The sequence below is a fragment of the Rattus norvegicus genome, chromosome 4 (assembly GCF_021556685.1).
Source record: "Rattus norvegicus strain SHRSP/BbbUtx chromosome 4, alternate assembly SHRSP_T2T, whole genome shotgun sequence".
NCBI classification, from domain to species: domain Eukaryota; kingdom Metazoa; phylum Chordata; class Mammalia; order Rodentia; family Muridae; genus Rattus; species Rattus norvegicus.
In genome coordinates, this window is record NC_141537.1 from 163,616,642 (window position 1) to 163,628,841 (window position 12,200).

Below are 12,200 nucleotides of genomic sequence, written 5' to 3' on the forward strand. Positions count from 1 at the left end.
GTCTGTGGGTACAGGTTTTCTCACTCTCCAAGTGTCAACCTCAGGTGACACATGGTCAATTAAATGTGCCCAGAACTCTTGGTCTCAGTGCTCAAAAGGCTGAGGTAGGAGGGGTACAAGTTCAAAGGCAGCCTGGGCTACACATTCCAGTCTACCCTTGAATACACAAAATCCTATCTACACACACACACACACACACACACACAGATAAATATTTCGCTTGTTTTGATGTACCAGTGAACAAAACCGACAAAAGATCCAGCGGGCTGACCAGTGTAGGCGTTCAAGATGACGCGGCCTGGCCATCCAGGGCCCCTGGCACACTGTGCTCAGTACCATGATCCATGCAGAGCGCTCCGAGATCTTGAGTATGATGCGTCTATGCTGTCTCCTAAAGAGGTTTCTTAGTCTGTGGTGCAGCCCCCCGCCCCCAACCCCTGGCTGAGTTCTGCTGCTACTTGGCTCAAAAAACTAAAAGAACATTCCCACAGAACACAACAGGAGGAACCCCGAGGGATGGGATTCTGGCAGAGCAACATCTTTATATAAATTATCTTTATTTATATGGTATACAAAAGGTATAAATAGGATTCATGTAAAACCTGCACACTCAAGCTGAGAGTCCGTGAAATGGGAGTATACAGCTCTTTAAAGCTGGCCAGAGGTCAGAGCCGGTGACCCATAGCCCCACCCTCTTTAAGTGGGGACAATTGAGCAACTTTCAGCTCAACAAAGGTGGCGGGGAAAGTGGGTAGCAGAGGTGTGTCAGGTTCCAGAGCACATTTATGAAGAAGGCACTTAATGGGAAGCATGCCTGAGGCAGAAACTGACATCTGAAGGGACAGGCAAGACACTGGGACAGCACAGGTCTCACCTCCCAGATCTCACGCCAGCATCACACCGGACGCTGAGCCGGGAGTCACAGGACGCAGGCATGAAGGGACCTCCTCCGCCTCCATATGGGCAAAACCATGGAGTATGACCCTTCACCCACGCTGGGAAGCAGTTTGCGAGTCTGGGACCACTGAATGTAGACACAGGGTTTTTGAATTCTCAAGTTCAGGTACACTGTAGGCTGGGGAACTTGAGGAATTTGTCATGATTCGCTGGGAGATGCTCAGATCTCAGAGCCTCGAGTACGCGGGGCAGTGTCTGCACTGGTGTGGGCCAGGCTCTGAGGCTGGAGGACAAAGCTGACGGATGGGCAAGGCCTGTGGATGACAGTCCTGCCTCAAACAAGACACTAGTCTAAGATGCTGGAGAGCAGGGATTCCAGAGATCTGGCCACAGTCATGCTCTCGAGATGGCTGCCCACCACCCTGCTCTAAGGATAAGAAAGAGGGAGGCTGGGACAACAGAGCACAAGCTAGTGTCACATGCTCCATGACGGCAGATGACACTCTACAACCATAATGTTCTTGAGGCAAAAGCTACCAAGAGTGGATTCGGCAAGAATTCCTCTTAAGAGTCAGTCTGTTGCTGGCATGGTAGCACACGCCTTTAATCCCAGCACTTGGGAGGCAGAGGCAGGTGGATCTCTGAGGCCAGTCTGGTCTACAGAACAAGTTCCAGGACAGCCGGGGCTACACAGAGATCCACGGGGAAAAAATAAAAATAAAAAGTCAGTCTGCTAAACTGTACCCACTCTCCACTTGTGTTCTGGAAAATGCTCCAGCCTTGGAGAACGGACACATCCAGGGCAGGTCCACAGACCAGCGTCTCAGGCCAACGCCCACTTTGTAAATAAAATTTTATTGGGACACAGCTACACTCTTTGTGCACCAACTAGTTATGGCTGTTTTGTGCTAAAGAAGCTAACTGGAGTCAGTGCAAGAGACCATTGGCTGAGAAAAGTCTGCAGGCTCCTGGGCTAAAGGCATCCAAAGGAATAGCCCCCCTTTGAAAGGGGCTTCAAAAAAGGAGGCCTAAGTATTTAGTCATTAGAACCTGATTCTGTTGGAAGTGCCCGAGCACAAGAAAGCTACACTCACCACACAGAATCTGTTATCCAATCAGGAGACACCAGTGTGCCCGAATTATCTACCTCCCTGTGCTTTAAACCACCTCTCACCCATGAGAAGCTATAATCTGTGACCAGGTCTCTGAAGTTCAGAGAAGGCATGAACGAGTATGTGGAAGCATGCGTCCACGTGTGTATAAACGTGTGCATATATAAGCACACACACGCACATTCACACACACACACACACACACGCACGCACACACACACTCGATCATTCCCCAGAGGGGCAGAATGCTGCTTTTCTTGTGCTAGGGCGGGGTGAGGGCAGCAGCTTTCTGCTCCTGAAGGCTCTGTGGTGAAGACGCCCCCGCTCTTGCTGCTTTTCATTCACAGGCCAGCTTGCTGTCAAAGCTCGACAGCCCGATGGCGAAGGCTTGAAGTGCACACAGTGGGTAGTTATAGTCCAGTGTGAACACGTCGTCCGCCACGCGTCCGAACTGCATGACTATGTAGTCAGCTGGAAACAGAAAGAGATGAACGCGTTAGAGCTGCAGTTCTCAGCCTGTGGGTCGGACGGCCCTTTCACAGGGCTCACGTATCAGATGCCCACGTTACGATTCGTTATCAGCACCAAAATTACAGTCATGAAGCAGCCATGAAAATAACCGTGTGGTTGGGGACGGGGGTGGTTTGTCACCACAATGTGAGGAACTGATTAAAGGATGGCAGCATTCGGGAAGTTGAGAGGTTAATGTGGTTGTACTGGGAGGTGGGGCTGGGTTAACCTCGAGTTCTCTTTAAAACAGGCAATGGAGGGGTGGGGATAGTGGCTCAGTGGTATAGCACCTGCCTGGGATGTGGAAGGTACTAAGTTCTAGCCCTAGCCTCACACACAAAATGAGGGAGGGAGGGAGGGAGGGAGGGAGGGAGGGAAGAGGGAGGGGGAGCTTGCATCTAGGTGAGGTGCTGCTTACTTGTCTTCTTAGCATTCAGGAGGCAGGAGGAGCACAGCTCAACCAGTTGGGCCTACAGAACCCTGTCTCAAAAAGGTAAACCCATTCCACTTTCTATGTCTGTTCCTCTCCCTACAGACTGGGAAACCACTCTGATGAGCAGAGAGGGCAGGAAGAGAGCCTAGGGAAGCAGGTGGGACCAGAGGACAGGCTGCAGTCACCCGCTGGCTGTCACTTGCACCTCACCCACAGTCCTTTGATGTGCCACAGGGAGACGCTCACACTCCCTTCACCCTGTGGTGCCATCTTTCCAAGAGATCATGTTCAGTCACTCCCTCCTGGACAGCTTCCAGGCCTCTGTGGACGTAGTCATTTCCGAGCCTGCACACGGTGTGTCTCCCCGCCCCACCCAGCCCTTCCCACGCACTCACGATCATTCCCGTGGACTATCTGGAAGTTCTTCACAGACGCCTGAGTGACTCGGCCGTGGAAGTTCAGGACGTAGGACTGGGTGTCGTCGTTCCACACGGGGGCCTTGTTGTGCAGTTCGATCAGGTTCTCCATGGATTTGTTTTGCCATTTGGAAAGCAAGCTCTCGTGCTCCTGTGTGGAGGGAAAACCACTACTTTGTCATTTACTCACAATCCTGAGGGGCAGGGAAAAGGCCACCTCTTCACTTGAAACGGCATCAGAGGACCAAAGGCAAATATCAGCACAAGCTATGGGAGTCTTCTCAGTTTTTTAATTTAATTTAATTTATTTATTTATTACTTATTCACTTTACGTTCCACTCGCTGCCCCCTCCTGGTCACCCATGGAATTCCTTTTTAACAATTTTTTTTTTCTTTTTTTTCAGAGCTGGGGACCGAACCCAGGGCCTTGCGCTTGCTAGGCAAGCGCTCTACCACTGAGCTAAATCCCCAACCCCACAATTTTTCTTTTTAATTACTGATTTTTGTTTTAATTTGAAGTCACGGGTAATTGTGAGCCGCCACATGTGTCCTGGGAATTGAACCGGGGTCCTCTGGGAGAGGAACCAGTGCTCTTAACCACTGAGCCACCTCTCCAGACTCAGCCTTGAGATTCTGATGTTCTAGCATTTCTTAAACCATCATCTCTGGAACGTCCTGCTCTGGGGATCAGGAGCAGCAGCTCTCCTGATGAATGGTTAAGAGAAACAGTCGAGCCTGGGCTTCCAGAAAAAGCAGTTTTTTGAACTGCTCTCTGCTGTACTGTATTACAGCATTAAAGGTGTATTACAGTGTTTTGGAGACCTTTGCTGGTGGAATATAATTTCTCTTCTGTCTTTGAGAGCTGGTCTCATTGGGACTATGTTTTTACTTACGTTTCGTGGTCGAAATGGGATGCGTTCGTGATTCATATTCATCCCTGGAATGATCACGGACATTTTCCTGGGACCTTTGAAACCAAGTACATTTGTTTCCTGAAAGACAGTAGAGTAAGGCAGAATTTGGAAGGGGAAGGGAAAAAAGAACTGTGTTCTACTTTTACTGGCAATGTCCTCTGACACAGAATATGTTGCCTGCACCAAGAACACCAAAACCAGTTCTGGTTCCTTGCCAGAGCCAAACACAGAGACCGAGAACTGGACACAGGAAGTCAGGCGTGGTGGCACACACCCGTACCCGAGTCTTAGCGCTTGGGAGGTTGAGGTGAGAAGATTGCTTAAGGCTGGGAGTTTGGGGCTAGCCTAGGCACAGTAGTGAGCCCTTGTCACGGAAGGAGGAGAAAAGACAAGAGAGGAAAGCTAGCTGTGGTGGTACACACCTTTAATCCCAGAATTCAGCAGGTTGAAGCAGGAAGGTTGAGAGTTTGAGGCCAGCCTGGAATATGCAGGAAGGCTAGGGCAGACAAGGAGACCCTGTCTAGAAAGAAACAAAACAAAACAAAACAAAAATAACAACAAAAAAAAAAAAAAAGGAAGAAAAAAAGAAAAAAAAAAGGAGGAAAGAGGAAGGAACGGAAGGCAGGGAAAGATTAAATGCAAAGAGATGGCTTTAATCGTAATTTATTTTTTATTGTAGCCTCTGACCAAAGCGTAAGCATCGGGAAAGGGAGGCTAATACAGAGTTGATCGGAACTGAGCTTGGTGATCTAAATCCCTGAGATGACGTCAGAGGGGGCCGAGGAAACATGGGAGGAGGAGCAGGAAGAAGAGCTGGCTCTGGGCATGGCTAGCATGCAGGAGGGCACCACAGGGCAGCACCAGGTGCGGTAAGGGCAGCACTTACATAGCAGATGGCAGCCAGCTCCTGTCGGGTGTGGGCCTTTTCCACCAGACCCTGGGCCTTCACTGGGTTGACACCATGGTCGTACACGGTGAACTTGGTTCCCATGAGATTGGATCTAGTATGGGGAGAGAAAGCGACCGACATGATGATCTGCAGTTTTCTTGAGGACAGAAGTAGAGGGGAGACCCATCTGCCTGCCCCGCCCGCCCCGGATGCCAGCATGGACATCATTTGATATCTTCTTTTTAAACATTGTAATTGTATAGAATTTAATAAATAAATTAATTAATAAAATGAATCACATCATTCTTTTAGTTTTTGAGACTAGTTCTGTGTAGCCCTAGCTGGCCTGGAATTCACAATCTACCTGTTTGTATCTTCCAGGCTCTGGGGTCAAAGGTGTGCGCCATTACACCTCAAGGTTTTCATTAAATTTTCTGCCTTTGTTGTATTTCGAGATAAGGTTTCTTTGAGTAGCCCTGGTTGTCCTGGAACTCACTCTGTAGACCAGGCTGGCCTTGAACTAATGTCCACCTGTCTCTGCCTCCCGAGGGCTGGGATTAAAGGCGCGAACCACTAACACTGACTAACTTTTTTCTTTTTAAGATTAACACAGCTATGTATTTGAATCATAAAAAGAAGGGAAGAGAGAAAGAAAGAGAGGGGGAGGGGGTGGGGGGGAGAGAGAGAGAGAGAGAGAGAGAGAGAGAGAGAGATCTCCAAAGCTATGTGTAAGGCCTCGGGTTTAATCCCTAGTAACAGAGAAGGGGTGGGGTTGGGGGTGGGGGACAACAGCCGTTACTCTGAAATCACAGAACTACAGAAGAGATAGGCCAATGATCCGAGGCTCTGTCACCTGAGTTTGCCGATGTAACTTTCCCCTTCACGAGACAAATCTGTCGGGTCTGTGGAGACCAGGTAGTTGGATGTCTTGCTCTTTTTTCGCTTCCTACCAGCTAGAAGAAATATCTGAGGAAAGAAAGATGTCAGTCAAGCACAGTCCAGGGAGCCCACAGTCTTAAGTGTGATGATACCATGTGCAAAGAAATCAATCTTAGGGCCCGGCATTGTAGGTCTGTAATCCCAGCACTCAGGAGGCAGAGGCAAGAGGATCTCTTTGAATTTGAGAATCTATAGAGTGAGTTCCAGGACAGCCAGGGCTACATAGAGAGACCCTGTCTCAAAAAAAACAAAAACAAAACAACAACAAAAACCAAACAAACAAAAAAACCAACCAAACCAAAAAAAAAAAAACATAAAAATAAGTAAATATACAAATATACAAATGAGAACCAGCACTTGGTGGTCAGCTCAGTGATCAGCTTGGTGGTGGGTGAGCTCAGTGGTGGGTGAGCTCAGTGGTGGGTGAGCTCAGTGGAGGTGAGCTCAGTGGTGGGTGAGCTCAGTGGTGGGTGAGCTCAGTGGTGGGTGAGCTCAGTGGTGGTCAGCTACCCTAGTGCAGGAAGCTGAGCTCCAACCTAACCCAGAGAACTACTTCTCCCCTTGACGGTGGGCAGGGGTGAGGAACTAGAGAGCCTGCCCATGACTTGGATGACGCTAAGAACAGGACTTCTGGGCACACGACCCACTTTCAGGTGCTGTGTGGTCTAAGTAGAGGGACTTCCTGGACATGATCAATTCCTACAACATCCTGTCCTCTTGGGAGCAGCTCAGACTCCGGATGTGGCTTGAGGGAGCAGTACCTGCTTAGCATGCATGGAGTTTTAGCCCTAGTACTAGAAGAAAACGGCCTGGGACCAACCCTGTACCTTGCGGTTCTCCTCCTTCTCCAGGTGCATATAGTAGGTGGGGAAGAGGCCGCGGTCCATGCCTTTCTTATCCCTGGTCACTCTACACTTCACCGTGACACCCCGAGGGGCAGGACTATATGCAAAATCCTCTAAATTCTCCACTTCTCCAAGCTGGGCATCACCCTGCTGGGCTGTCATACCGGAAGCTCCTGTGTCCTAAAAAAAAAAAAAAAAGACTTTAATGTGAGCAACCAGAATCGGGCACAAACCTCACCCCACCCCACCCCCACCCACGACCAACACTTGGTGGACAAGCCCTTCTGGCTCTCCCCAACCCTGTGCTCACTCCTCTGGCAAAGGGTAACCTGGGTCAAGCAGGGAATCTGGAGCCCTGAGGTAAACAGTGTTTGGGGACAGTTCCTCCAGCGGCTTTAGCACAACATACCGAGGCTGCTTTCTGGCTGGCTCCAGCACTCTCCTTCTCTGACTGAGCTGGTAGGGAGCTGAGGTTTTCCCCTTCATCCTCTGCCTCCTCATCAGGTTCCTCGTCATAGTTCACACTACTCAAGATGCCTGGCAGAAAAAGAAACACTGTCAGCAGTCGACAACTGTGGCTTGAAGGGATCATATTTGAAATAAAGAGTATGGGGGACCCCAAGTAAGACCCTGCCCTGTGCCCACCAACTCCCCTGAAAGCACACCAAACAGCGCGACCCACACCCTACCACCTGGGCTCCATATTCTGGCCCATGACTTCAGCAGGAGACCTCTCTGCTTTCCCAGAGTCCACACAGGATCTATGAACTGCAGAGACAACGTTGGCACCCAAAAACCCCCAGAAGTCAAGCAGGCCATAACAAACCCCAGCAGAGACAACCCACTGGGGTCGTTTGCTCATCAGAAGCCCAGGCCACTGAGGCCAGAAGACCAGAAACAGAAGCCAAAGGGAAAAACAAAACAAACAAACAAAAAAACCCTATCTAACAAAGCTAAACTCAGAAATTAGCACCTAAACCTACAATAACCGCAAACCCAGATAACCAGAGGAGAATGTCAGAACACCACCAACAACAGCCAGGGTACCACCTATCACAGTCATAGCCATCCTAGTACAGTGAGCCCTGGCTATCCCAACACAGCTGAAATACAAGAACATGACCGGAATTCCAATCTCAAGAAGATCTTATGATACAGGCTGTCTAAGAGGAAGCGACTAAATCCCTTTTAGAAAAATATAGGAAAGTACAATCAAACAGATAAGGAAAATGAATAAAACTGAAAACACTCACATATGAACTAACTCTCTCTCTCTCTCTCTCTCTCTGAGGCTGGAGATAGAAAACCTAGGTAAGCAAACAGGAAAACAGGAACCACAGCCATGAGCATCACCAGTGGAATACAAGAGATGGAAGAGAGAATCTCAGGTGTAGAAGATACTTGATAAAAGAAATCGATACACTGGTCAAAGAAAATATTAAATCTAAAAAGAAGTGGCAAGGGGAAAATGCCAAGTGACATATAAATGCAGACCTATTAGAATTACATGAGACTTCTCGACAGAGACTTTAAAGCCAGAAGGGCCTGAGCAAATGTCTTGCAGATTATAAGAGACCACAGATGTCAGCCCAGACTACTATACGCAGCAAAACTTCAATCACCATAGATGGAGAAAACAAGATATTCCATGACAAAAACCACACTTTAACAGTGCCTATCCATAAATCAGCCCTATGAACATACTAGAAGGAAAACTCCAATTACAGCCTCCAATTGGAGGCTAATTACATCCAAGAAAACACAGGAAATAATAATAATGTCACATCAGCAAAAACAAACGAAGGGAAGAATGTAACACACACACACACACTACCACCACCACCATCAGGAATTGACAGTCACTGGTCATTAATATCAATATTAATGGTCTCAATTCCCAATAAAAAGACACAAGCTAACAGACTGTATACTTAAACAGGTCCACCATTCTGCTGCATACAAGAAACACAACTCAACATCAAAGATAAACACTACCTCAGAGTAAAGAACTAGAAAGAGATTTTCCAAGCAAATGGACTCAAGAAGCAAGCTGATATAGCCATTCTAACAATAAACAAAATAAACCTTAATTAATTAATACTCATCAAAGGAAAAATCTACCAAGCTGACATTTCAATTCTAAATATCTATGCCCCAAATGTAAGGGTACCCATGTTGGTAAAAGAAACATACTAAAACTTAAATCACACATGGAACCCCACAGATTAATAGTGGAAGACGCTAACATCCCACTCTAACCAGTGGACAGGTCAACAGAGAAATACCGAAACTAACAGATGTTATGATTCAAAGGGACCTAACGGATATCTACAGAACATTTCACCCAAACACAAAAGAATATACCTTCTTTTCAGCACCTCATGGTACTGTCTTCAAAACTGACCATATAGTCAGTCACAAAACAAGCCTCAACAGATACAAGAAAACCGAAATAACCAACTGTATCTTATCAGACCACCACAGAGCAAAGCTACACTTCAGAAACAACAGAAGCTCACAAACTCATGGAAACTGAACAACTCTCTACTCAGTGACCACTGGGTCAGGGAAGAAATAAAAAAAGTAAAGACTTTCTAGAATTCAATAAAAATGAAGGCACAGCATACCCAAACTCATGGGACACAATGAAAGTAGTGCTAAGAAGAAAGTTCACAGCACTAAATGCCTTTGTAAAGAAACTGGAGAGGGGGGCTGGAGAGATGGCTCAGCAGTTAACTGCACTGACTGCTCTTCCAGAGGTCCTGAGTTCAAATCCCAGAAACCACATGGTGGCTCACAACCATCTGGTATCTGATGACCTCTTCTGGTGTTTCTGACAGCTACAGTGCACTCATATAAATAAAATAAACAATTAAAAAAAAAAAAGATTGCCGAGATGGCTAAGAACATTGGCTGCTTTTCCAGAGGTCCTGAGTTCAAGTCCCAACTCTGATGCTCTCTTCTGGTGTGTCTGAAGATAGCAACAGTATACTTACATATATTAAACAAATATTTATTAGACAAAAGGAACATGGAGATCACATACTAACGACTTGACAGCACGTTGAAAGCTCCAGAACAAGGAGCAAACACAGCCAAGAGGAGAAGAGAGAGGAAATAGCCAAACTCAGGGCTGAAATCAGTAAAACAGAAACAAAGAAAACAAATAATCAAGGAAATAAAGAATTGATTCTTTGCAAAATTCAGTAAGAGACAAACCCTTAGCCAAAGTAACTAAAAGGCAGAGAGAGAATATACAAATTAATAAAATCAGGGTTGGGGATTTAGCTCAGTGGTAGAGCGCTTGCCTAGCAAGCACAAGGCCCTGGGTTCAGTCCCCAGCTCCGGAAAAAGGAAAAAAAAAAAGCTAAACAAATTAACAAAATCAGAAATGAAAAAGGGAACTTAACAACAGACATCCTAGAAACTCAAAAAAAAAAAAAAAGAAAGAAAGAAAGAAAAGAAAAGAAAAAGAAAAAATCAGTAGATCTTACTTCAAAAACCTGTACTCCACAAAATTGGGAAATCTAAAAGAAATGGACAATTTTCTTGAAAGATACCACTTATCAAAGTTAAGTCAAGCCCAGATAAATAATCCACATAGATCTGTAACCCCTAAGGAAATAGAAGCAATCATTAAGTTTTCCCAACCAAAAAAAGGCACAGGGCCACATGGTTTAGCAGAAAGTCTACTAGACTTTCAAAAAAAGAAAGAAAATTTCAGACCTACTTCCCTTATGAGCATCGATGCAAAAATACTCAGTAAAATTCTCTCAAAGGGAATCTAAGACACATCAACAACATCATCCCCCTTGATTAAGTAGGTTTCGTCCCAGAGGTGCGGGGCTGGATGCAACTCCTTATAATTAAAGCAACACACAGCGATCCAATAGCCAACTTTAAGTTAAATGGAGAGACACTTAAAGTAATTCCACTAAAACCAGGAACAAGACAAGGCTATCCACTGTCTCCATATCTACCCAATATAAGACTTGAAGTTTTACCTAAAGCAGTAAGCAGTAAAACTAAAGGAGACCAAAGGGATACAGATTGGAAAGGGAACAGTCCAAATACCGCCATTTGTAGATGATATGACAGCACATGTAAGTGACCCCAAAAATCCTACCAGAGAACTCCTACAGCTAACGAACACCATCAGCAAAGTGGCTAAATATCAAATTAACAAATAAATAAATTAGTAGTTCAGTTGCCCTCCTATGTAGAAATGATAAATGGGCTGAGAAAGAAATCAGGAAATAGGGTTGGGCATTTAGCTCAGTGGTAGAGCGCTTGCCTAGCAACCACAAGGCCCTGGGTTCGGTCCCCAGCTCCAACAAAAAAGAAAAAAGAAAAAGAAATCAGGAAATAACATCCTTCACAATAGCCACGAATAATAGAAAATATCTTAGCATAAGTCTGACCAACCAAAGACCTGTATGACAAGAACTTCCAGAACAGAGAGACTGAGGAAGCTATCAGAGGGTGGAAAGATGTCCCTTGCTTGTGAATTGGTAGAATTACCATAGTGAAAATGTCCACCTTATCAATTCAATTACAGATTCAATGCAATTCCACTAAAAGTCCAACACAATTCTTTACAGACCCTGAAAGAACAATTCTCAACTTCATAAGGAAAAACAAAAAACCCAGGCTGTCTGATTTCAAGCTGTACCTCAGAGCCACAGTAATGAAACCCTGATGATACTGGCAGAAAAATAGACAGGTTGATCAATGGAATCGAAGCAAAGACCCAGAAGTAAACCCACACACCTAGGGATACTTGTTTTTTTGACAAAGAAGCCAAAACCACACAGTGGAAGAATGAAAGCATCTTCAACACATGATGCTGGGCTAACTCGATGTCTACATGTAAGGAGAGCTCATACAAGCCACATCTATCACCCTGCATAAAACTCAGGTCGATCAAAGGCCTCAAAATAAAACCACGTACGCTAAACCTGACAGAAGAGAAGGTGGGGAATAACCTTGAGTGCGTTGGCACAGGAGACAAGTGCCTGAGCAGAACACTAACAGCTCAGGCACGAGGACCAACAATCAATACACCGGACCTCGGGAAACTGAGAAGCTTCTGCAAGGAAATAGACACTGTCCAAAGAACAAAATGGCAGCCTACAGAATGGAAAATATCTTCACCCACCCACTCCATGTCTGACGGAAGGCTAATATCTAAGATATGTAAAGACCTCGAGAAAATAGACGTCAATTAATAACCCAATTTAAAAAT

The 12,200-nt window shown here is 45.9% G+C and overlaps 1 protein-coding gene across 3 annotated transcripts in view; it reads right to left on the minus strand.

Annotated features, from left to right (window-relative positions):
* Positions 1–538: 538 nt before the first annotated feature.
* The window catches only part of Tulp3 (TUB like protein 3), a 41,656-nt gene continuing 29,994 nt past the window's right edge, over positions 539–12,200 (minus strand). Inside the window, exons 5-11 of one of the 3 annotated variants that reach the window (NM_001400921.1) lie at positions 7,365–7,492; positions 6,938–7,135; positions 6,025–6,137; positions 5,169–5,283; positions 4,262–4,360; positions 3,348–3,519; positions 539–2,480 (exon numbers count right to left, since the gene is read on the minus strand). In NM_001400921.1, coding sequence (NP_001387850.1) covers positions 2,347–2,480; positions 3,348–3,519; positions 4,262–4,360; positions 5,169–5,283; positions 6,025–6,137; positions 6,938–7,135; positions 7,365–7,492 — 959 coding nt within the window. In that variant the 3' untranslated portion in view covers positions 539–2,346. Of the gene's footprint in view, positions 2,481–3,347; positions 3,520–4,261; positions 4,361–4,611; positions 4,803–5,168; positions 5,284–6,024; positions 6,138–6,937; positions 7,136–7,364; positions 7,493–12,200 lie in introns of those variants that run through there. The other 2 variants (XM_087659335.1, XM_087659336.1) reach the window with 2 other exon arrangements.